General features: G+C 36.7%; 2 protein-coding genes and 1 long non-coding RNA gene across 4 annotated transcripts; 2 read left to right on the top strand and 1 right to left on the bottom strand.

Moving 5' to 3' along the window:
* The first annotated feature begins 266 nt into the window (after positions 1–266).
* On the top strand, positions 267–963 carry LOC134666998 (uncharacterized). The gene is made up of 2 exons (XR_010098571.1): positions 267–452; positions 772–963. It is a non-coding gene; the product is annotated as an uncharacterized LOC134666998 (long non-coding RNA).
* Positions 964–3666: 2703 nt separating this feature from the next.
* Positions 3667–15350, top strand: LOC134666506 (NADH-cytochrome b5 reductase 2). Of its 2 annotated transcripts, none has more exons than XM_063523688.1 (7): positions 3667–3802; positions 5012–5225; positions 6402–6520; positions 8659–8863; positions 10025–10219; positions 10865–14459; positions 14674–15350. In XM_063523688.1, exons 1-6 carry the CDS (start codon positions 3776–3778, stop codon positions 11035–11037), a joined length of 933 nt encoding a protein of 310 aa, XP_063379758.1. In that variant the 5' UTR covers positions 3667–3775; the 3' UTR covers positions 11038–14459; positions 14674–15350. The 2 variants fall into 2 exon arrangements, with proteins under 2 accessions (XP_063379758.1, XP_063379757.1); XM_063523687.1 differs by lacking the exon at positions 3667–3802 and adding an exon at positions 4287–4443.
* Positions 15351–15963: 613 nt separating this feature from the next.
* LOC134666914 (uncharacterized) lies at positions 15964–25604 on the bottom strand. The gene is made up of 4 exons (XM_063524219.1): positions 24819–25604; positions 21112–21189; positions 20344–20497; positions 15964–16151 (listed from the first exon to the last, which is right to left on the bottom strand). The coding sequence occupies exons 1-4, from the start codon at positions 25602–25604 to the stop codon at positions 15964–15966; spliced, it is 1206 nt and encodes a 401-aa protein (XP_063380289.1).
* Positions 25605–25885: the final 281 nt, after the last annotated feature.

The raw sequence follows: 25885 nt of genomic DNA, 5'->3' as shown, positions 1-25885 counted from the left end.
GAATCGGAAACCAGGGATGCGCTAAATCATTCGTTCTTTGGTGGTAAAAAATCTAGTTTTTTGTCGATGGTTAAGTTTTTCCTGTCAAAGTCAAAGAACTTTCAAATTTTGTCAGCATTTAATTATGGGAAAAAATATGAAAAAATGTAAGTAATAGAGCCTTATATAATTAATATTGATAATATTCCTTAATATATATATTGTTTAAAAATTTCTGTTTAATAAACCTTTTAAATAAAATATTTTTGTAAGTAACTATCATAATGGAATTGCTATTATTGGGTTTGTTCTCATATTCCTGTTGTAAATAGTGTTTTTCTTTTTCAGAATAAGTTCAGCATTATCCTAGACACGATTGATATCCCAGCACCCAAAGGAAAATATTATTAACAGGAACGTGCCAACGGGACCCGAAGTGGAGATTCAGGAAAAGAAACACACTAGGCAAGCTTGTAGGTTTCAAACGCGGAGCTGTCCGCTTTTCTAAATTAACTAAGATGTGAGAACCGCTTTAGCTTTAAGAACACCACCGACGAAGTGAACTATTAATAATAACCCTAATGGTTATGGCGTACCTATCTAAGCTGCCACAGTAACTCTCAAATAAGTTTCATATAGTTTTTCTTGTGCCAATAATGGATGGCATGTGTGTGTACTGTGTACCTAACTGTTTATGATGTGACAAATTGATATGAGAAGCTTATTTCATAGTCCTCGATGAAGTCATGACCATATTTTATTGTCTTGTTTATAAACCAATTTTCTTTCCAGGGTGATATTTAATTGTCCTACGCCGCATGTCGAAGAAAAAGGAAGAGAGAAAATACTTTTCAAGGGTAATAAAGAAGATTCTTACAATTTCTCTATAGTGGTTCTAGATGTTAATATATATTAGGTTTAATAATAAGAAGTCGAATATTGCAAGAATATATAAGGCAAAGCAATATACTATTAATTTAAATATTGTTTTTTTTCTCTCCTGTATTTTTACCTGAAAAGAAACAAAAATAAAGTAGGTAGGTAAGTACCTAGAACTCCTAGAAGCCACGATTAATTAGCTCCCCAAGGCCCACTTCATACCTAATGCTGACAGCAACTTATCATAGCATGATCGTATCAGGCCCTGTCAAACATGAAGTGAAACATCTAGAACACGGGTTTGATCTAGAGGAGTTTCAATATGGTAGACCGTATATTATGATAACCGTACCTATGCTACCTACGCAGACTATGACATGAGCGTAATAACTCCTTCAAAATATTGTTGGTCGGCTCGGTCCAGTCACGTCACGGTATGGTGTTGTCAGGGGACGGAATGGTTTAGTGGGTGATGACTGATAATATTTCATACAAAGCATGATTTTGAGCCGGACATGATCCTGTTATAGCCACGTATTACATCATTCTGTTACAGTACGATGCAGCGGGCACAGGCCACATGTACATAGGTATGTTTTGTTGAAGTCGAGGAAGGTTCCAAACGGTACCTAAATAGTAAGAGATTGTTGAAATTAGACATGTAACCGTGATCCTAAATATTACTACTAAGACTATGGCTTACTTAATAAGTTGGATAGTTTGTTTTGAACATTTGTACCTACCCACCTCATCGGCTTCATTTATGTACAAGCAAGCGGGCTCCGTTGTTAGGTTGATGAAAGTTTTGTGTAAGGAAGTCTTAGGATTACTTTTACAAACTTACGAACCTGAATTGAAATTTAAAAATCCTACATATGTACCTAATTACTTAATTGAGTACCTAAAAACTAGCTGCTTGAAATTAAAGTTGTAAACATGATGGGTGTGTTGTGGTACTTGTAGGTATCACCGTGCATAATCAACATAAGAGTGCGTAAAACGCATTTAGTGATTGTTCCATACTTCCGTATTCCTTAGGGCAATAAGTAATTATACAAATTATATTATTACATAATATATGAAACTTGTTTTTAAGTTATAATTATCAAGAGTTTAGTTAAAAAAGTACAAGCAAACCACCCGCGAGAGCGAGTCGCGTTATAAAGTCGCGTAGACTTCGACTCGCGGATTGACATAAAGACGAGAGAATATTTTGTCTCAAAATAGGCAGTTGTGCTACGGATTTTAGTTCAAAGTCGCGATCGTTGTCATTTTCTGACAGTGACACCTGATCGCGAGTTTGTCGCGACTCTCGCGCGTGAGTTGTGCTGCCAACACGCGACAAGCCGCCAAGTCGCGCCGATCTGTCACTTCTCACGCCTGTCGCGGCCAGTTGTGCTAGAGGTGCTGGTATTTGCGTCGCACCTCCTGATTCGATCGGGCAATTCAATCAGATTGGCGAAACATTGACTAATCTCCTAATATGGATACGCTTTCAAAAAAATACAGAACGTGTGCGACTGATCGAACATTTTGTATGAAAAAAAGAGCATTCAGGTTTCCGAATCTGTATTCCCAATTCGGATTACTAATCCGCGATTCACGCACAAGTTCAGTGTGGAGCGGGCTATATTTTAAAGAAAAATGTACACAGAAAATAGAACGAGTAGAAGTTTTGCCAATTTAAAATCGCGAGCAAAACTTTACTGTATAGTGTGTAGAGGGAGGGAGGGGAGACACTCCTGACTTCGGTCGAACTCGGCTCCGTTCGGCTCAGAGTGGCTACCGCGAAAACCGAAATTCGCAAATTGCGGGGATCTTTCTCTTTTGCTCCAATGAAGGCGTAATTAGAGTGACAGAGAAAGATGCACGCAATTTGCGAACTTCGATTTTCACGGTTATAGCCCTGCATTGCTCCGAGCAATTATTAGGGTTGGCACCACTTGACTTCCTTGTGCGTGCACGACCACAGATAAGATAATCACATTTTGACAACCCTAAATAGCCGAAAAGGATAGTGCTATATATTAGAAAGGCATAGCATGATTCGACCCTGAATCGCTGTCTAACTTCGGGTTTGTAGGAAGTGTCCTTTCTGTATGTACGGTAGTACTATTATTATATTTCTTCTGTGACTTAAGGCGTATCCAGATTAGTAAATTTTTCGCCAATCTGATTCAATTGCCCGATCGAATCAGCAGGAGGTGCGGACGCAAATATCAATTTGGCTCGCCGCATTCAACCGCCGATAATGACCGATATTACCGATAAAATGAGGTGCGGACGCAAAAATACCAATTTGTGAGCTGGCCTTACAAATAGGTACTTTCATTTTGGGGCATTTTTTCAATTTAGAGGGCTCTAATATCACCATAAATCTAAAATAGATAGACGCCAATTTCATTTCTGATCAAATCGACCGATTTGATCAGTTCCGTCTGGATACCACTGTAAACCAGTAGCCCTCAAGTCCATAATAAAAAAAAAACAGTGGTTAGTTTGTGGTTTCTGCGAAAAATGCCGCCATAATACAATTTGATTTGACTGCAATCAAAGAAAGCTTTTACTTTATAAAATAGAAAGGAGAAAGATATTAATATTCATGTGATGAAAAGGAAAGTTTGGGCATGGCATACCTGTGCCAATACCTACCTAAAGCCCTAAATAGGAACAACTCCTCAACACCAATCCCTTGAAATTCCTATTTTTGTTTCTTAGGTCGTCATCGTTAAAATTGTGAAAGTGTAACGTGTTCGAGTTTTGGGACAATGAACTGAAATATTAGTATTTTTAATCTGTCTGTCTCGTGAGTTTCAGTCGACACCACACACCATAGCTACACAAGAGTGATAGTGATTCGTGAACGAGTGTTATATTTTAGGGTTATTTTATTGTTAGTGTTAAATAATCGGTCAAAATGAGTTTAAATTTCAACAGCAAACTTGTAAGTATGCTTAGCATGAAGATATGTTTTATTCTAGTTCTTTTATTTGCTATTAATCTATCGACATCTAATCGACATTTTCGTAGGTTATCCTACACTGTATTAGTATGATTGTGGTATGATTACTAACATTGATTAAGTTAAGTACGATGACTGTCGATAATACTTATCATTTTTATCGTTTATCGGAAAGTCCAGACAGGTAAATGTTTCTCCTTAGGATATTTATTTTAGTTTACGTTAGCGGGCTATAGCGTGAGCTGCGGTGACATCAACATTGAACATGGTTAGTAAGTAAGAGAGAGCTTAGTTTCCATGTCAAGCTTGTCTCGAAGACTCGAACTCTCGAACATACCTACATTCATGATGAGATGCAAACATTGGTTATGGTTATGTCGAATAATGATGACAAAGTTCTTTAGATAACCAAGTTCAAGGTCTTTGTGTTTGTGTAGTAATGTCATTTGAATTTGAAACAGTTGATAACTTAAGTTCATACGGTGTGCACGTTACTTTGCGGCCTATTTCTCAATTCTTGTGTTATAACTTATTTTAAGCCAGTTTTGCCAGTGACATACTGGTTTTGTGTGATCATGAGTAACCTGGAAGTTGAAACAGCAGATCTTTTAGACAGTGTGCCAGTATGTATTAAACTAACCTCATTTTTTTACTTAGTTCGGGTCAAAGGTAACAAGCAGACATAACTTTGAACAGAGGACACTCCTTTACAAGAGAGTTATTAAGAAATCAAATAAAAATGTTTGTCCAATGTATATTTTGTATTGTTGAGAATGTTGAGATAGATATGTAGATAATAGATAACACCATTGCATTACAATTTTTTTATCAAGTATATATTAATACCTATATGTCAGTCATCCTTACCACCAGCATTACTATAAGTCATTTAGTTATAGTAGATAGACCATTACTTAGAGTAGATAGACCATAAAAAGTTTAAGGTTATCTTGAACAAGTTTGCACCTTTTATCATTATCATCATAACTAGGGAGTGCTCCTGGTACTGGTTTTCTATACAAATACAGTACCAGAACCGGGAATTCCCGGTTGTCACCATACAAACTCAGTACCGGAAGCATTCCCTAATCATAGCTTTGCTCTGGTCGGTGGAGTAATCACTTAAAATGTATCATGGTATCATAAAGCTCAAAAATGTATTCATTGTTAAACTGAACAGTTTCATTTCAGGTTTTGCCTATAGTTATTGCTGTTGGTTCTACGGTAGTCCTAGCGACGGTGATAGCTAATTGTCTATGGGGCAAGAAGAAGGCCAAAAGCAAGAACCCGGTGACCCTTGTGGATCCCAATGCGAAATACGCACTGCCGCTCATAGAACGAGAGGAGATCAGTCACGACACACGACGGTTCCGGTTTGGATTGCCAAGCAAAGATCATGTATTAGGTAGGTGAATTGTATTATTTATGTTTTAATCTAACATAGGTAATCAATTTATACATTTAATGCACCCCCTGAAAGTTTAAACACAGTCAATATTCTGTTTGAAATCAGGATCTAACTTAAAGCCCCATTTCAGTAGGGCCGATACAGACAACTGCAACCCGATTGCAATTTGTAAGGGAACTGCATGCCAACTGCAACGTCAGTACAATGGTCTTAAACTGTTCAAGAATTTGTATGTGATTTTTGTTACGTAGCAGTTTTTGGTCAACATACTGAATTCATTTATTAAAGAGGAAAACAAGCACTTACGTTTGTCTGCTAATTACCGTAATTATAACAAACATACAAACACTCCTAACTGTACATTGGTGGACCTTATTACACAAGGCATAAGGTCCACCAACGTGCAGTTAACAGTGTATTATACAACTAATGCAATTAGATACTCAAGAATGGTATCTGAGTACTATTTGTTTATTGTTTAGGTCTATACCTATTGTATTAACTGTAAAGTAAAATTTATATTTTATAATACACGGTGTAACATGAACAAACCGAATAATTTTAACAGCGTATTCCTGATCATATTTAGAGACAAAAATGTCCTATAAACTTTTTTGAAATTCGCCTAGTTTCATAGTTAATACCAATTAAAAAATAAACATGTTTTTATTATTACATAGTGCAAAACGCCTTTTTGATGGCGATGTTGCTACTATGGTATGTAGTCTAAATATCCTTATTGATAGATGTCAAAAAGTGACAAGTAACACTTTGCAAAAAGTAGGTTTTACGAAAAACAAGACCGAAGTGATCCCATAAGTGTTCCGTAAACAAAGTTTTGTACGGAACACTAAAAATGTAAAAATCAATTTTAAGTGACAAGTTTACCAATAACGTTTATTTTTTATGTACAAATACATTTAAAAAATTGAAAAAACAAAAGAAAAAAAAATTTTTTTTTTGGTGAATTTGACCTAAACTCATATTACATTTTTTCCTTCTTTTGACCTCAGAAATGCGTGGTTAAAATTATTCGGTTTCCTCATGTTACACCGTGTATATTACTTAGGTTATCCTAAGTAATTCTAAGACTGGAAGTGGAATCCTATGTTATGAAAATATATCATTAAATTGTAAAAATCCTAATGACTATTTCATCTCTTTCCATTTCAGGTTTGCCCATAGGACAGCACATCCACTTATCAGTGAAGCTGGCTGATGATCTGGTCATCAGAGCATATACCCCTGTGTCCAGTGATGAAGAAAAAGGATATGTGGATCTGGTTATTAAGGTAATGCTCTTGCAGATTTTGTTTTGAATTAGGGAAATTAATTGTAACAATGCTAAACTAAAAATCTTGTAGGTATATCATGAGTCAACAGCACATTGGGTTTGATTCTAAAGGGGCCCACAGATTACCAGTTCACCGGACGATATCAGCCTGTCAGTTCGGACTGTCAAATTTTGGGTTAAACTGACAGGCCAATATCGTCAGGCGAACTGCTAATCTGTGCACCCCTTTAATGAAGTAGGTAGAGTTAAGTAGGCTATGTGAAGACATAGACATTGTTCAGATAATGCAACAAATATAGTGGTATTACTTTTATTTCATACTGATATGAGGGAAGTGGCCAAGATTATATAATAGGTAGTAGTTCTCTGATGTTAAGGTTTTTTTTTTTTTTTTTTGTTAGCCTGATTAAGTGTCCCACTGCTGGGCAAAGGCCTCCCCTCACTTCCTCCACTCAACCCTGTCTTTTGTAGTCTCCCGCCAATCCGGAGAAAAAACGTCCAAGTCGTCCCGCCATCTCCTTTTCGGTCTGCCTGCACTCCGGCTAGCACCATCTATGGTGTTCCGTGGGTCCCACTCCGTAACCATTTTGGCCCACCTTTCAGGGTGCATACGACAGACATGTCCAGCCCAGTCCCACTTAAGCTTAGCGGTCTTGACACCTACATCTACAACTCTAGTTCTGGAGCGCAGTTCCGTGTTTCTGATTCTATCAGTCCTGCGAACACCCAGTATACTGCGCTCCATCGCTCGCTGGCAAACCTTGAGTTTGGACTTCAAAGCCTCAGTCAATGACCATGTCTGAGCACCATAGGTTGGGATAGGCAGGATACACATGTCGATGAGTTTGCGCTTGAGACACAGGGGAAGTTGTATTATGAATATTATGATTCTTAGATGCGAAAATACAACTTGCGCTCAAATGGACCTAAATTCTTAAAATTCCTTTGTTATCAATTAAATTATTATACTTTTTTTTTTTTTTTTTTTTTTCTGTTGAACAGAAAAGTGGACAAAAATAATAACGGAATGGTACCCGAGGGACGGGACAAGAAAAGAAGGAGGACAATTTAAACGTTGGGAAGACGACATAAGAAAGATAGCTGGCCCTACATGGAGACGAACTGCAAAAGACAGGATAAAATGGAAAGGTTTAGAGGAGGCCTATGTCGAAAGACAAGCTGTAAAAAGGAAGAAGCGAAAACCGGTTGCCGATTCACTTAGTTAAGGAATTAGATATAAAATATATAGTGTAGTATAAAAGAAACATAGTGCAACTTAATACTTATATTATTATCATGTTACACAGCAATAAAGGCTTATTTTTATTTTTATTTTTTTATTTTTTAAATTATTATAAATGCCTACCTACTAATCTGAAAGTAATGTGCCTCATGTGATACGCACGTATGATTACCGTCATACAGTTAATTATGATTTAATGATTTATTTTATCTACTTACCTAGCATAATTATATGATTTATCTTTTTACCAATTCGTTGATAGCTATTACGTGAGCTATTTCAATGGATGACGTGAAATTTACCATTGTCACCATGATTATCAATAAATTATCAACTCACAATGTGTGGCCGATCCTTAACGATCCTTAAGATGGCTTTATGCTGCCAGCTGTTTTGTGATCACTAAGGGCCACCCTAATCTAGCGTCTATGGCTACTGTTCGACGCAACGCTGGCGCAACGGCGCAGCGATGCCATTTTCCATAGCGATTACTAGATGCCGACGCTCAAAAGACGCTAATGTGTGGTGGCCCTAAATTGTCAAACATCAACTTTGAACAATCAGAGTTACCTACCGCATAACATAGTTCGGAGCCGTATAGCGCCATCTACATCAGTTGTCAAACGAGAAGCACGAATTTTGTACAGTCGCCATCAGATATATCTGAGCGGTCAAGGTGTTTACAATATCTGAACACGCACTCTAACGCCTTGACAATAGAGGCGTGTTCAGATATTTGTGAGCACCTTGGCCGCTCCGATATAACTGATGGCGACTGTAATAGAAAAAAATTTAGGAATCTTTGGGATTGTGTGTACAGGCCATAGAACCAACTAGCTAATAATTTAAATTGTATACCTACTGTGCTACAATCTTTAAAATATTATTTGCAGGTGTACTTCAAAAATGTGCACCCGAAATTCCCCGACGGCGGCAAGATGTCCCAACACTTGGAAAACATGAAGCTCGGAGAAACGATCGACGTGCGGGGACCCTCAGGGCGTCTGCAGTACGTCGGCAATGGCCAGTTCCTCATAAAGAAACTTAGGAAGGACCCGCCTACCAAAGTGGTTGTTAAGAAGTTGAATATGATCGCTGGTATGTTTAATTTTATGCGCATATGTTAACCCATAGCTATTGTTACTTAAATTGCCTACAGTACGTCAAGAGGAAATAAATTGAGGGCGCTATTGAGCCTAAGCAATCTACACTACGTATTATGCTACATTCAGCATGATAGTTGCAAACGGAAAACAGTCATACATACTTATTTGATATTGCTGCGTTAGCGCCTCCTGCGGTCTGCGGCAGCATGCTTATATTTTTATTGCCTGTCACTATGCCGATCACTTTCTCACTTACATACTTGTTAGGACGTGAGAGGTGAGAGGCATGGTGACAGGTTATAAAAATGCGATCATGCTACGGCCGCTGGATGTTAGCTGTGTCCCACCATGTAAACAACGTTTTAGTAGGCTACATTCCTACTAGTCAAATCAGCTTCTTTTTTAGAACTGTCGAAACGATTTGCTAATATGGAATTTATATGAAAACAACACATAACACACAAAACATATAGTGACGTCACGGTAAACTCACCTACTTTTTATATTTCCGATTTATTAAATACAAAATTGAGTTTAAAACTAGCTGCTATCTATGTTTTTCTAATAATTATCTGGTGCTTTATTTCATGCACGGTTTGAAATAATTTATTTTAAGTACAGGAAACATCCCTATTGTTTTGTCGTACAATCACTTTCACGTATATCGGAGCGGCCAAGGTGCTCAAAAATATCTGAATCTTTATCGTTTTGATAATAGAGGCGTTGACCTTGGCCGCTCCGATATATCTTTTAGTAGCGACTGTACCTATAGGAATATAATTTAACAAGAAATCTGGCACTGCAAGGTCAAATGATTAAAATCGACAATTCGACACTGATAAAGTGCCAAAAATATCTACGCAAGACCTTATCGCCCATACTAGGCAGTGTGTATATATTTTTGGCACTTTGTCCGTGACTGTAGATATAATATGGGTAGATATTTGGTTCGCTTTATTTAATTTGTACTTTAAGTTGTGAGGAAAATTCGGATCCCCATTTACAAAACTACTGGGGCTCATTTTTAACGGTATTTGACTAATAATACTAGAAGTATTATAGATTTAAAATGACCACACTAATAATTTTAGTCAAAGTTAAAAAATTAAATAAAAAGTCATGCATGAGGCTAATTCTATGTGTATTTTTATAGGTGGCACCGGTATCACTCCCATGCTGCAGCTGATCCGCCATATCTGCAGCGACGTCAACGACCACACGGAACTCCGGCTGCTGTTCGCCAACCAGACTGAGGAGGACATCCTGTTGAGGAACGAGCTTGAGAACTACGCTAACAACTACCCTAACCAGTTCAAGCTGTGGTACACCATTGATAGGGCTGACCCAGGTTAGTGTACGACTATGAATATTCAATAATTACCAGTGATCGGGGGCTTAGATGCCACACCGCAGTATATTAATGTGAAAGTTTGTGTTGTTGTCACTGTATCTACACGGTGTAACATGAGGAAACCGAATAATTTTAACAGCGTATTCCTGATCATATTTAGAGACAAAAATGTCCTATAAACTTTTTTTGAAATTCGCCTACTTATATAATATTAATATTAAAAAAATCAAGTTTTTATTGTTACATAGTGTAAAAGGCCTTTTTGAAGGTGATGTTGCTGTTATGGGAAGTAGCCTACAAATCCTTATTGATAGATGTCAAAAAGTAACAAGTAACATTTTGAAAAAGTAGGTTTTACAAAAAAAAAAACAATTTTAAGTGACAAGTTTATACCAATAACATTTATTTTTTATGTACAAATACATTAAAAAAATTGAAAAAACAAATCAAAAAAAATTTTTTTTGGTGAAATTGACCTAAACTCATATTAAATTGTTTCCTTCTTTTGACCTCATAAATGCGTGGATAAAGTTAATCGGTTTCCACATGTTACACCGTGTATAAAATCTCGTGACCTCTCGCGACGGTTCCCACCGGTAGTGGTAAGTTAACACTTATCTACAATAAATATTGACGTTTCAGGGTGGAAATACAGAACGGGATTCATAAACGACGAAATGATCGGCGCACACATGTTCCCTGCGGGCGAAGACACGCTGGTGCTGATGTGCGGGCCGCCGCCCATGATCAACTTCGCCTGCACGCCGGCGCTCGAGAAGCTCGGCTTCAAGGAACACCTGCGCTTCGCCTATTAACTACTAATTCAATCACGTAAGCCTAGACATTTGTGTAGGTCCGACAAGAAAGTGTATTGATGGCGCCGCTGAGCGTAAGCACTAAACATTGTACAGTCGGCAAAGCTATTAGCTTATATACCTACATTACATTTGTTTTGTATGCATGGTTGCTAAGCTAATAATTAAGCTGAATATTTGTGACCTATGTTGCATTCGCGTGATAGTGGTAATACTTACCTCATTTTTAGTGTTCCGTACAAAACTTTGTTCACGGAACACTATTGTAATACATCTCATTGCAACATAAGTGCAACTGGGTGTTTGTCATAATGAAAATTCAACACAATTTTGTGTTGCCAGGTATTAAATACTTTACTTTCAATTTATTTAATTTCTACCCTTTTTTGTCGAACTGTGCCGCTTGCCTCAGGCGCTTCCGGCCCGAATTAGGCGTGATTCCATTACATACTGTGGTGTTAAAGAAACCTAACAGGTAGTTTTATAAAGGCCTGTGTAATAAAGGCGACAGTCTATCAACTCTATCATAACGGCTGCTAGAAAGAGGCTCTCGTTTGTATTGTATTACAGATTAAGCTCTTTATATAACGGCCCATGTTATAGACTAGACAAAAAAATTCAAAATCGCTCTCCTTCTTGATGCGACTGGCAAATCATATTACTTTTTGGCAACCGGGTTTTTTAACCTAATTAGACCCCGCTGAATCCGAATTTGCCGGTTGCTCGATCGAAATCTTGACCGGAAGTGAGATATTTGACATTAAAGGTCCTTTTTTTTCGTTTTTCGTAAATAACTCTTAAACGGTGGCGCATAGCAAAAAATGTTCTATTACATAAGTAATCTACATAAAATTGCCTACAAGAAAGATTCAGTACAATTTTTCGCTAGGATCAATATTCAAAGAGATTTCAACGCGGGAAATTTAATTATAATCACTTCTTAGGTCCCGTTTTTTAGGTTTTCGTAAATAACTCATAAACGGTGGCCAATATCAAAAAATGTTGTTAGACTTTAATAATCTACACAAAATTTTGAATAAAAAAGATTCAGTACACTTTTCGCAGGGATCAATATTTAAAAAGATAATAAAGAGGGAAAGTTAATTATAATAAATTCTAAGGTTCCTTGTTTTTATTTTTTCGTTAATAATTTGAAAAGTATGACTCATAGCAAAAAAAATCTTATACATAAATAATAAACGTAAAATTTCCTACAAGAAACACATAGAACACTTTTCGCTAGGACCAATATTTAAAAAGACAAAGCAGCGGGTAAGTTAATTATAATCAATTTTAAAGTCCCTTTTTAGTTTTTTGTAAATAACTCGTAAACGGTGTCCCATAGCAAAATAAGTTTTTAAAAACAAATTATCTACATAAAATTTCCTCCAAAAAACATCTAGAACACTTTTCTCTAGGATCAATATTTCAAGCGATAATAAAGGAAGAAAGTTAATTACAATCAGTTCACAGGTCACTTTTTTTAGTTTTTCGTTAATAGCTCGTAAACGGTGGCCCGTTGCAAAACAATGTTCTACATAAATACTAAACATAAAATTGTCCACAAAAAAGGTTCTGTACACTTTTTCGCTACGATCAATATTTAAAGAGGTATTAAAGGGGGTAAGTTAATTATATTCAATTTCCAGGTCCCTATTTTTAGGTTGTCGTCTATATAGGTAAATAACTATTTTATTTTATTTTATTTTAAAAATGTAGACCCAGTAGTTTCGGAGATAAAGGGGGGGGGGGATGGTCATTTTTTGTATTTTAATGTTTTATTTTATCTCCGAAACTATTGGATCTAAAATTTTGAAAAAATATACAGAATAGAACCTCTATAGATGACAGGAAAACCTATTAGAATTATGCAGTCAAGCGCGAGTCGGGCATTACTTAGTTTTTGAACCGATCCCGACAGGTTTTTTAAAGGCAATCACTCGCGTTTCACATATACAAAATACATTGTTATTAATAATTGGGTAATGTACGGAACCCTTGCAACGCGAATCCGACTCGCGCTTGGCCGGTTTATTTTCATTTTGAGGTACGGAACCCTAAAAAGAGAAAAGTGTTCCATATGTTTTTCGTAGAAAATTTTATATCGATTATTTATTTACAAGAACATTAAGAACTTATTTTGCTATGAGCCTTATTTTACGAGTCATTTACGAAAACCTAAAAATAGGGACCTGGAAATTGATTATAATTAACTTACCCCCTTTAATACCTCTTTAAGGGCCAGTTGCACCAACCGTATTTGACAGACTGGTCAAAGTCAGCCGGCGCGCCCCGGCGCTTTACTATGAAACTTTCCATACATAAAAATTTAGCGAACTCTTTAACGATACGAACAGTTTGGTGCAACCGACCCTAAATATTGATCGTAGCGAAAAAGTGTACAGAACCTTTTTTGTGGACAATTTTATGTTTAGTATTTATGTAGAATATTGTTTTGCAACGGGCCACCGTTTACAAGTTATTTATGAAACTCTAAAAAAAAGTGACCTGTGAACTGATTGTAATTAACTTTCTTCCTTTAATATCGCTTGAAATATTGATCCTAGAGAAAAGTGTTCTAGATGTTTTTTGGAGGAAATTTTATGTAGATAATTTGTTCTTAAAAACCTATTTTGCTATGGGACACCGTTTACGAGTTATTTACAAAAAACTAAAAAGGGACTTTAAAATTGATTATAATTAACTTACCCGCTGCTTTGCCTTTTTAAATATTGGTCCTAGCGAAAAGTGTTCTATATGTTTCTTGTAGGAAATTTTACGTTTATTATTTATGTATAAGATTTTTTTTGCTATGAGTCATACTTTTCAAATTATTAACGAAAAAATAAAAACAAGGAACCTTAGAATTTATTATAATGAACTTTCCCTCTTTATTATCTTTTTAAATATTGATCCCTGCGAAAAGTGTACTGAATCTTTTTTATTTAAAATTTTGTGTAGATTATTAAAGTCTAACAACATTTTTTGATATTGGCCACCGTTTATGAGTTATTTACGAAAACCTAAAAAACGGGACCTATGAAGTGATTATAATTAAATTTCCCGCGTTGAAATCTCTTTGAATATTGATCCTAGCGAAAAATTGTACCGAATGTTTCTTGTAGGCAATTTTATGCAGATTACTTATGTAATAGAACATTTTTTGCTATGCGCCACCGTTTAAGAGTTATTTACGAAAAACGAAAAAAAGGGACCTTTAATGTCAAATATCTCACTTCCGGTCACGAATTCGATCAAGCAACCGGCAAATTCGGATTCAGCGAGGTCTAATTAGGTTAAAAAACCCGGTTGCCAAAAAGTAATATGCTTTGCCAGTCGAAATCGTTTTTATGAAAAATATGACCAGTCTATTAGTCGCAATATGTGCAATCGGATATATTGTTAATATTTATATGTGATGAGTTAGTATCTCGGAGTAATTAACAACGGAGACGCCATGTCTAAAATTTTCGGTACAAAATAGTCTGCCGTTTTTTGCGGGGGAGGGGCACATCAAATGTATAGGTACGTCATGTCAGATAAACGTCAGTCCATACATATGGTTGACCATTGGCCGCCTATTTTCGACAGAGGGGAATGCCTGTTAATGGCGGCTCCATTGTTAATTACTCCGAGGTTAGTATGTACAGTCGCCATCAGATGTATCGGAGCGGACAAGGTGTTCACAATATCTGAACACGCACTTTAACGCCTTGACAATAGAGGCGTGTTCAGATATTTGTGAGCGCCTTGACGTGACAATCGCCATCGGATATATCGGAGCGGTTCCGATATATCCGATGGCGATTGTACAATCGGCAAAACTCTTCTGCGTCCATGTTTGCAAGGAAGTTTGTGGTGGTTACTTCTATCTGTAACCATAATATTATGACGAACAATATTTTGTGAACTCTTGCCATTCATAAAAAACAAAGCATTTAAATGAAAATGAAAAAACAAAGCATTTTTCTAGAGGGTTGTAGGGATACCGTTAATGTCTTTTATCTTGAAGACGGTTTCGTATTTTTGGAAAAATTGTTATGGCCGGTCAAACAACTTTGTCAGTTGGAAAAGGCGCGAATTTCTAATTTACTATGGAACGATTACCCTTCGCGCCTAATTGTTTTTAAATTTGCCGCTTTTTTCTACTGACGGAAATGGCTTGACTGACTATATATATTAACATTAAGCATAAAAGAGGTGAATGAGAATTATTCAATGTTGTTATCTGTTTATATGTATAGTGCGTTTTTATTGCTTTCGTAGTTTATACTCTGGACTGGTTTTTAGAAAATATAAATACTAGTTTACTATTATTGCCTTTAATTTAACACTTTTCTGAACATTACACAAAATTACACAAACACAGTAGCTTACATTAAATATTGCATGGTATTGCTGTAATAGACAATACGTGGCCATACCATTAATTTATTTTAGAAGTTAATCTAGGTATTTAACATTATCAATCTTAATATTAGATTTTAAATAGGTAATAAAACACATGTCTAATCTCAAATAATATCTAGAGGGTAAGTTGCTGTGCTGTACACCTGTCATTTGCCGTCCTTTGCACGTCTCGTGTATCAAATCGTCTTCGAGACAATTGTAATGAGCCCAAACTGGTTGCGTTTTTTCCAGATACATCAGATGACCAACTCTGTTTAATAGCCCAGCAAGTCAGTTATGAGATATATGCTACATCTTTACAAATTTTTAATATAACCAAACTTATCCTAAGTCACACAAAAAACTAGAGGTAGTAGAGTTGTAAGGTTTACTCGGGTAATTTCGAATGTCGAAAACTGTCGGATAATTCCGAAAGGAGACTTTTATTATGATGGAATTAAAGGTGATTTTCATCTGAATTTCGGAATTATCCGACATTCGGTATTACACCTTACAACAAACTTAAGTAGCGAATGACTAATTAGTATTTAGAGCATTAGAAGTATATTGAATCAGAACTAGTACATTTGTGGTGATGACGCTAATGAGCTGAATCGGCAGTCTGGTGTTCAGAGTGAAAATACCATACACCGAGAAAACTGGCTTCTCAAACTCGATAAGCTGTAGCAGCTCCCACGCCGCTTTACGGATATCTGCGTCCTTGTCTGGAATATAGTTATTGCTGCTTTAACACATTCACTGCCTCCAACGCACAGTCGCACATGTGCGTTCACCTTCAATACAAGTTTGTTCCTTAGGCCACGCCCCCTGGCAGTGAATGCGTTAAGACGAAACAGGACGTCAGCCCGATCGTTTTGAGATTTTGAGGTGAATATCGCCGTCGCGCTGACGGGGGCGGCGCTGCGTAGTGAAGGACTATCCCTGTGTGTGTGGTGCGCGCACACAGACGCACACGTCATTTGCCTTCACGGGCCTCGCGAAGCGGTCGGCCCGGTATAGCTTTGCTACACCTAGTTCTTTTCTTATAGTACAAACTTATTCTTCGGTGGTAACTCGTTAGCTCGCTACCGCCACTAAGCGTTTACTTATTTGATTCGGTCAAATTGTGTTTTTTGAAAAACTAACTATAGCCAGTATTTTATGAATGTAGTATGATACCTTTGGGTATGGTGCTTTACGCACACTAGCGTCCTACCCCCTCCCCCTGACGCAATCCCCCCCACCCCTTTTAACATGAAATAAGTCCCGGTTGGCAGTTTTATTTTTATTTTAGGGGTCGGGACACTAGTGTGCGTAAAGCACCATACCCCAAGGTATCATACTACATTCATTGAATGCTGGCTATAATTTGTTTGTCTTCCCCATACATTAGAACACAATTTGACCGAATCATATTCCCTGTTATTGTGATTTAACTTCTTGGCTTTAGGTACCTAACTGAATTCAATATCCGTCTACAACCTGCAATCAAATTAAAATCTTAATAACTGTTTTATTAGTGGTCCGATATTTAGGGTTGCGTAGTCACCAAAGAAACCCTTATTGTTTCGCCATGTTCGTCTGTCTGCCTGTCTGTCCGATCCGAGGCTTTGCTTCGTGATCGTAAGTGCTAAAAAGCTGCAAGTTGGCAACTTATTGGCATGGATACATGAATCACGCATTGCGACGGAACGGTAAAATAAAAACTATTAAAAAAGAATTGCAGACCTGAGACCTCCCATACAATATTCGATACCTTTGGGTTCAATTGGCGTAAAGGACAAAATGCTATTTTTCAGGAGACAGAGATTTTTTAAAATGTTGATTTATTTTTGTTGTTTATGGAGCTATATTTTTGATGTGTATTAAAAAAGTACTCAAAATGTTAGTATCTTTAACCTGAATTGCAATCATATCTATAAATTAAAAACGAAAGAAGTTAATGTCCTATAGAATTGGTCAAAAACACTATGAATGTCCTTTACACCCATGCTGCGTTTTTTGATAATATAGTGTATCTTGTTTAGTAGGGTCGTAAGTGACATTCTGAGACTATTTTATTCCAAATTCGGGGTGTATTAGTTACCAGCCACGGTACCTACACATGTTAACTGTTTTCAGCATAGTTTATAACGAAGCTTAAAAATGTATCAAACGGTAGTTAATTAATGTAGCGAGATCTTCTCATACTAGAACAACCTTTGCGAACTCACAAATGAACCCAAAATCCGCTTCCATATATAATAAAATCAATAAAATCCTAAACATTTACCCTAAGGGGTCATCCAGTAATTACATCACACGTTTAGGGGGAGGGAGGGGGTCAAGAAAATGTGACATATTGTGACATGGCGGAGGGGGGAGACACAAACTTTGTGACGTCACTTTAACTTCATCAGTAACCGAAAATTTATTTAATTTATTTTATTCGCTGTACATTTAAATAACAAGTTTTTAAAACGATAATCCTTTTTATTCGTTTAATTTTCTTTCCTAAGCAGTTTTGGGTTATAAAATTACTAATATTTATATCGTCAAAAATATTTTGATAAAATATTAATAATACTTAGGTACTTACTTAAAATACTTAATTCGATTAGGCGATTTCGTAGAAAAAATGTGACGTCACACTAGGGGGGAGGGGTTTGCCAAACGTGACCAAGTGTGACAAGGAGGGGGGAGGGGTCAAAAAACCTAGAAATTCGTGTGACGTAATTAATGGATGACCCCTAAACAATCCCATGAATGTAAGTCTACTGTAACCAAATGGCTCAAAACTAAAACATATGAGAAAACAGAGAGCCTTTTACGATAATACATACTTTTTATGCACAGGCTAGTACATATGTTATTGTCGCAAGACTATAAGAGATTCCACTGCGAGAAACACAGTAATAGTTGCGGAAAAACACTGAGCTGAGTTTTCTAATTTGAAGGGCAAACGCTATATTTTGGTAATAAAGGACCCATAAAACTATTTATCAATTTGGCTTTATAGACCTTTACGTGCATGAACTCTTGCGTAAATGCTTTCAAATTTGACGGCAAACATTACATTATAGTAATAAAGGTCCCAGAAAACGACTTTTTTGATAGTCTACATACTGCTACGTCCATGTTACTTGTTTGCAATTTGGAGTTTAAACGACACAAAAGTTAGAAAAGTCCTTTACAATTTGTTCGCCTCGTATACTTAAGGTAAAATCATTTTTAGGACGGGTCGTAAAGGGCAAGTAAAATAATTTCAATAGTCAAATAATGTCCTTTACGACCATCTTGACCACACGATATGAAAAATTATCATGACAAATGAAGGGCTAAATGACGACAAAGGACATGTTAGTATTGTTAGTCCTTTACAACATAATTTAATTACAAAAAAAAAAGAAAAAATAACTGGTCATTTACGCCCCTTGAGCTAAGCTGTTTTTGCAAGCTCATAGTGTAAAAATTGGGTCGTAAAGGCAACTTTTTACGAGATATCGAAATTTTAACTATACAGAACAAAAGCGCTTGGAATTCTGAACAAAACTGTATATTTATTTATTTAATCGTATGGCATGCATGATTAGGCAATCAGAGTACAGCTTTGAGGTTGTTAAGCCAGGTATTAAAACTGTATATATAACTCATTTTCGCTAAAAATGTCCTTTACGCCAATATTTATTATTAAATAAAAGTGCGTCTACTCAGCTTTGTATGAACCAAGAAATAATAGTGTTAAACGGTTTCCCCTGAGGCAAAAGTGCAACAGGTATTACTTACTTCACTAACTTCGCCTACTAAGAGGCAAATCGCGACTTTGTTATGGTTTATCGATAACTTCTCACATCACTAGATTATCGATATTACATGTCGACTATTGCCCATCACTTTTCTGTCTGTGTACGTATTTAGAAACTTGAACCCGCCCCTAAAATTAGTGCGATAGGGACAACTGCAGCTTAGGCGAAAAATCCTGCGTAAAAATGTCAAAAATCGAGGTTTCGTAGTCCTCTTTTTCCTCCTCCAAATCTTAACCAATCGTAACCAAATTTGGAAATCTGAATGATTATGAAATTATCTGTGTCGGACCGTTTTACTTTTTTGGCTAATTGATTTCAGTTTTGAATACCACGCCTCTCATTGCGGCATAGTCAATTAGGCCATTTTGGCCATTTTTGAAGGGCTCTAGCGCCTTAAAAAACAAAAATATCAAAAAAAGCAAAACGGTCCGACACAGATATTGACAATATTAATCTGTGTTGAAAAAATCATTGCTCTAGCTTCAAAAACCACGGAGGAAAACGAGGACTACGTTTGTATGGAGGAATGACCACTCCCGTTGGCTCTTAACACATTCAGCGCCAAGAACCCGATTGTCGGGTACACTGTTCGTAGCGACGCATAAACATATCATCATCATCATCATCATATCAGCCAGAGGACGTCCACTGCTGGACATAGGCCTGCCCCAAAGAGCCACAATGACTTGCGCCACCCGCAACCAGCGGACTCCCGCGACCTTCACCAGGTCATCAGTCCACCTTGTGGGGGGGTCTACCCACGCTGCGCCTTCCGGTACGGGATTAACATATCAGCACATGTATATGAATTTGCTATATGGGGGTTTTCGGGGGGATATATCGATCTAGCTAGGTCTTATCTCTGGGAAAACGCGCTTTTTTGAGTATTTATATACATATACGTATTTTCCGAGTAAAGCTCGGTATCCCAGATATATTAACACATTCATTGCCACTAAAGGGCACTAAGTGCTACGGGTTACACTCGTAGCGCGTAGCCACGGTTTCGCCGTATGGCACGCTCCTTACGCTAGTTCGTAGTCGCTACGAACAGTGTACCCGACAGTCGGGTTCTTGTCTCTGAATGTGTTAAAGTTCGAATCGGGCCGACAGTTATACTAGGTAAACTAACCTTCATGACAAACCGATAACGCGTGCACTGCCAACCTCTTTGTGTCTCGCACCTGCTTTGCGAACCAATCGCAAGAGATCGCCACCGACATCAGTTGGGTGAAGTAGAACGCTATCCACAACATAAGGATCACTGAGGCTAGTAGTGAGACCAACTGAAACACAACAATAAATATTGTTTCTATCACGGAATAATATGTATGCATAACTAGCGACCCGCCCGCCGTTACACAAAACCTTAACAAAATATACACCTCCTTCCTCTAGAATCACTCTATTGATAGGTGAAAACCGCGTGAAAATCCCTTCAGTCGTTTTTGAGTTTATCGCGAACATACATACGGGCATTTTCATTTATTTTGTACATGTTAAGCGCGACTTAAGTCGTGTTTCAGTAACGTTTAACCGTTACATTCCTGACAAAGTGTACATATGGGATTTGACATTGACCGTCAGTTTTGTAACGATTGCTGTGAAAATGCCCATACACACAAACAGACAGACGCGGCGGGGGACTTTGTTTTATATGTGTAGTGATAAATTGATACCTAATATGTATGTGACGTGACGTTCCACGGTAAAAGGTACCTTATGGCGGCTGGCGCTTTCATCGCATAGCGCCGGCATAATATATTGAAGCGACGTTAATAATAGCGTAAACGCCAACCGCCATAAGGTACCTTTACCCGTGGGATGTCACATATAACCTTTAGTACCTATGTTCCAAGAGTTCCAAAAAGGAACATTAAAGTAGTGCACACCCGCTTACCTTGCTTCTTAGTCCTACGACGGTCGATTCAATCACCAGGAATGTCCAGATTAGCATTGTGACAACCAAGTTGAAAATCTGAGAAAAATATATCGATAGTCATTTTGTGTCTGGATGACACGAGGCATCCTACTTGTGCTAATATTGATACCCGAGGAAGCGAAACATTCCAAATTGAACCTCGAGCGTGGCGAGTGGTTCGAAAAGTGGAATCTTGAGCTTTAAGTATTTTTGCCCCCTTGTAAAACATTAATATTTTTAATCGCTAATCGCTATGTTTCTTATAAATCATAATACCTAGGTACCTACTCATAAATTAACCAATATTACAGAGTGGGTTTTTAAAACCTTTTTTTTGCTACCAACCTAGGTTAGGGCTAGGGCACTAGAAAAGTCACAAACTGAATAAAATAAAAATGTTATATATAGTAGTATACCCTATAATGGACGTGGAACCAGTAATGGGACAAAAAAACATAATTCCTCTAAAATAAGTATCTAAAAGTAGTTTATAAACACTGGCTATATATCTATATATATAAATGCAAGTGTCCTGACTGACTGATTCATCAACGCAGAGCCGAAACTACAAAAGATAGAAAGTTGAAATTTGCACACTAGATTACATTTATAAAGTGTACAAGAGATAAGAAGCGATTTTGAGAAATTCAACCCCTAAGGGGGTGAAAAAGGGGATGAAAGTTTGTATGGAGTTCAAGTTTTATTTTAAGCTAGGAATTTGAAACTTCGTAAAAAAATATACTATTAAAATACAAGAAAACTAATTTCAGCGTTTTTGAAAATTCATCCCCTAAGGTGGTGAAAAAGGGGTTGAAAGTTTGTATGGATATCAAATTTTTTTACGAAAGCGAGACTGGAATCTTTGTATTTAGAGATATTATTAAAAGACAGGAAAAGAAATTTCAGCGTTTTGTAAAATTCATCCCTTAACAGGGTTAAAAAGGGGCTGAAAGTTTGAATCCACTACAAATGCTTTAAAACTTCTTAGAAAGGCGTAATAGCTGATTACAAAAATAAGTTATTGCAACGTTTTTGGCAATTCAACCCCTAAGGGGGTTAAAAAGGGGATGAAAGTTCGTTTTGGGGTGCAAATTTTATTTTAAGCTGGGAACTTGAAACATTGCAAAAAGGTATTTAATTAAAATACAAGAAAACTAATTTCAGCGTTTTAGTAAATTCATCCCCTAAGGTGGTGAAAAAGGGGTTGAAAGTTTGTATGGATATCAAATTTGTTTTCGAACGCGGGACTTGAATCTTTGTATTTGGGGATATTATTAAAGGATAGGAAAAGCAATTTCAGCGTTTTGTAAAATTCATCCCCTAACAGGGTTAAAAAGGGGTTTAAAATTTGAATCCATCACAAATGCTTTGAAACTTCTTAGAAAGGCGTAATAGCTGATTACAAAAGAAGTAATTGCAACGTTTTTGGATATTCAACCCCCAAGGGGGTTAAAAAGGGGATGAAAGTTCGTCTTGGGGTGCAAATTTTATTTTAAGCTAGGAACTTGAGACTGCAAAAAGGTATCCTAATTGCAGCGTTTTTGAAAATTCATCCCCTAAGGTGGTGAAAAAGGGGTTGAAAGTTTGTATGGATATCAAATTTTTTTTCGAACGCGGGACTAGAATCTTTGTATTTGGGGATATTATTAAAAGACAGGAAAAATAATTTCAGCGTTTTGTAAAATTCATCCCCTAACAGGGTTAAAATGGGGTTGAAAGTTTGAATCCATTACAATGCTTTGAAACTTCTTAGAAAAGCGTAATAGCTGATTACAAAAAAAAGTAATTGCAACGTTAATAGGGGGATGAAAGTTCGTCTTGGGGTGCAAATTTTATTTTAAGCTAGGAATTTGAAACATTGCAAACTTTGAAAGGTATTATATTAAATTACAAGAAAATTCATTTCAGCGTTTTTGAAAATTCATCCCCTAACGTGATGCAAAAGGAGTTGAAAGTTTGTATGAATATCAAACATTTTTTTTCAAGCTTTCAAGCTAGGAACTTCAAACTTGGTAAAAGGGCATTAACATTATATTAAAAGTTTGTATTATAAAGTTTGCATCGATGAAAATTATAGGTAGGTACTCAAGATGTAAAATGTTCAAGATAAGAGTCCACGCGGACGAAGTCGCGGGCAACAGCTAGTATTATCATAAATAAGAGTCCTAGAGCTGTTTCAGTTTAAAGTTTCATTAAATTTGGTTGCTTTTTAAGAAATTGGCGTCAACCCAAAAGTTGTCGTGTCACTGAAAAAAAATACCACTACGAATTCTTAACAACTTCCCTAAGAGAGGAGAGTTAATTTATTAAATTTTAATTAATTAGTACTTGATGAAAACTAGAATGTGTTTTGTTAATTGCATTTACCATGAGATAAGGTATACAACACACCTATGTTGTGACTCCACAGATGTAAAAAAATAGTAGTATTTGGCCCAATCCCATTATAGGAGCTGTAAAACTGCGTACCTCCTATGATGGGACAATTGACAGAATGATGCTTGCCATGCCATAATTTCATGTTTAAACAATACAGAAGTAAAATGTAGTTACGAAATATGTCAATCAGGAGGTATTCTCGGACTTCGGATAAATTAATATCGTTTTTCCAAACTTTTATTTAACTTCCCCTGTTAGTTAGTGTGGGTCCAATCTTGGTAGCTGAATTAGAGCCACTTTTCGATTTCCGATTCAGTTGAAATTTTGTGTAAGTATGTAATTAAGTATGCAAATCGGATGATAATGCAATATTATGATAACATGGACCTGATCTGATGATGGAGACAGGAGGTGACCATGGGAACTTTATCGCAATAAACCCTAACTAATTGTGTTTGGGTATATTAGAATTGTCTCGATGGTTCTAATACAATAATAATTGGCTGTGGAAAGAAAAATACATTCAGCGATAAAAGCTTATACCAAAAACCGGGCAAGTGCGAGTCGGACTCGCGCACGAAGGGTTCCGTACCATAATGCAAAAAAAAAAACAAAAAAAAGCAAAAAGAAAACGGTCACCCATCCAAGTACTGACCCCTCCCGACGTTGCTTAACTTTGGTCAAAAATCACGTTTGTTGTATGGGAGCCCCATTTAAATCTTTATTTTATTCTGTTTTTAGTATTTGTTGTTATAGCGGCAACAGAAATACATCATCTGTGAAAATTTCAACTGTCTAGCTATCACGTTTCGTGAGATACAGCCTGGTGACAGACGGACGGACGGACGGACGGATGGACGGACGGACAGCGAAGTCTTAGTAATAGGGTCCCGTTTTACTCTTTGGGTACGGAACCCTAAAAATTGATTTTTTTGCCGTAACAATATTTCAATATTTTATACTGATAGAGCAATGTCCATTATAGGGGGCCCATTACTGGATCCACGTCCATTACCGGGGGCCCATTACTGGAGCTTTGGTGTCCATGACTGGAGAAAAACAGCATAGTTTTAATTTGTTAAATATGTGGAAACTAATTGCAGTATCTTTGATACAACATGCATAAAACATGAAAGACGGATAGGACTTTCATTTTTTAACACGCTATAAGCGGTAGACCATTTACATGTATAAGGGAAATATCATAAATACTCCAAATATCCTCTTAAATGTCCCATGACTGGTGCTGTTACTATATAACTTTATACAGTGGTCATTAACAATATTTTTGATTCATGCGTACTTACCTCAAAAGTGAATAGATTGGACGACTCGTGAAATAATTTCAGAATAGACGTCAGTATTTTAGTAAGATCTTTCAAACCTATAATTTTATGTGCTTCTCCCACATTAGTGAAACCTGGTACATCAATTTTTCTAATGTCAATGTTCTGCTTTTTGTTTACAATGTTTTTTTCAATAATCGTGTTTAAATGTTGCAATCGTTGTGCCAAATAATAAATACAGCTGCCAGTAAGTACTATCTCTAGGTATAAGCTCAGTATTGCACACCCCATTGGTACGGTGTAGAGGGGCTTATCTATTTGGCTGTATACGAATATTGAGAATCCGCTGCCGAAATTTGTTATTATGTACCCAAGCCACACTCTGTTCAAATAATAACCCGGATCTACAACGTTCAAGTTTTTATTCTCGAGGAAGCGGTCAACTTTCTGTATTTTCAGAAAAACTCCTACACTTTCTTTCGATTTCAAAAATCTGGCGTGAAATATATTTAACAAATACGATACGTATTGAACTAACAAACCAAATGCAAAGGTGTAAAAAAGAGTTTTTTCTTTATCATAGTAAGAAATGTAATACGATAGTACGAAATAGTAAAATGATCCGCTCACAGTAATTATCCAAATTATGGAATATATTTTTTGATAAAGTGTTATAGTTGATACGAGATTTCCGCTCATTACTAAACAGCTAGTTCCTAAAATTAATTGTGCCGTATAAACAGGCGATATTAACTTTACAAAGTTATTATCTAGTAAGTTCTCTGATAAATATTCACGGATCGACATTTTGCGGGCTTGTCTAAGTATTGGTATGTTTACTTTGTGTTTGTCCGGTATCGACTAAACAGTGTAGAGAATATTCCGTCCGAATCGTCAAAACGGATGTTAGCAATTCTGGATAGGTATTAGCCAGAATTGACACAATAAAAACAATGATAGCTTATTAAATTTTATGGACTCATAAAGTTTTTGAAGACGAATAGGTAGTTTAACAGCAGGGGTAGGTATACGAACCAATGTATATAGCTATAAGTAGGTACAGTCCACCTCAGGAATTGCTATGCACT

This window comes from Cydia fagiglandana, chromosome 8 (assembly GCF_963556715.1).
Source record: "Cydia fagiglandana chromosome 8, ilCydFagi1.1, whole genome shotgun sequence".
Taxonomy (NCBI): Eukaryota; Metazoa; Arthropoda; class Insecta; order Lepidoptera; family Tortricidae; genus Cydia; species Cydia fagiglandana.
Note: the sequence above shows the minus strand (reverse complement) of the source record. Positions and strands in the feature narration are given on the sequence as shown.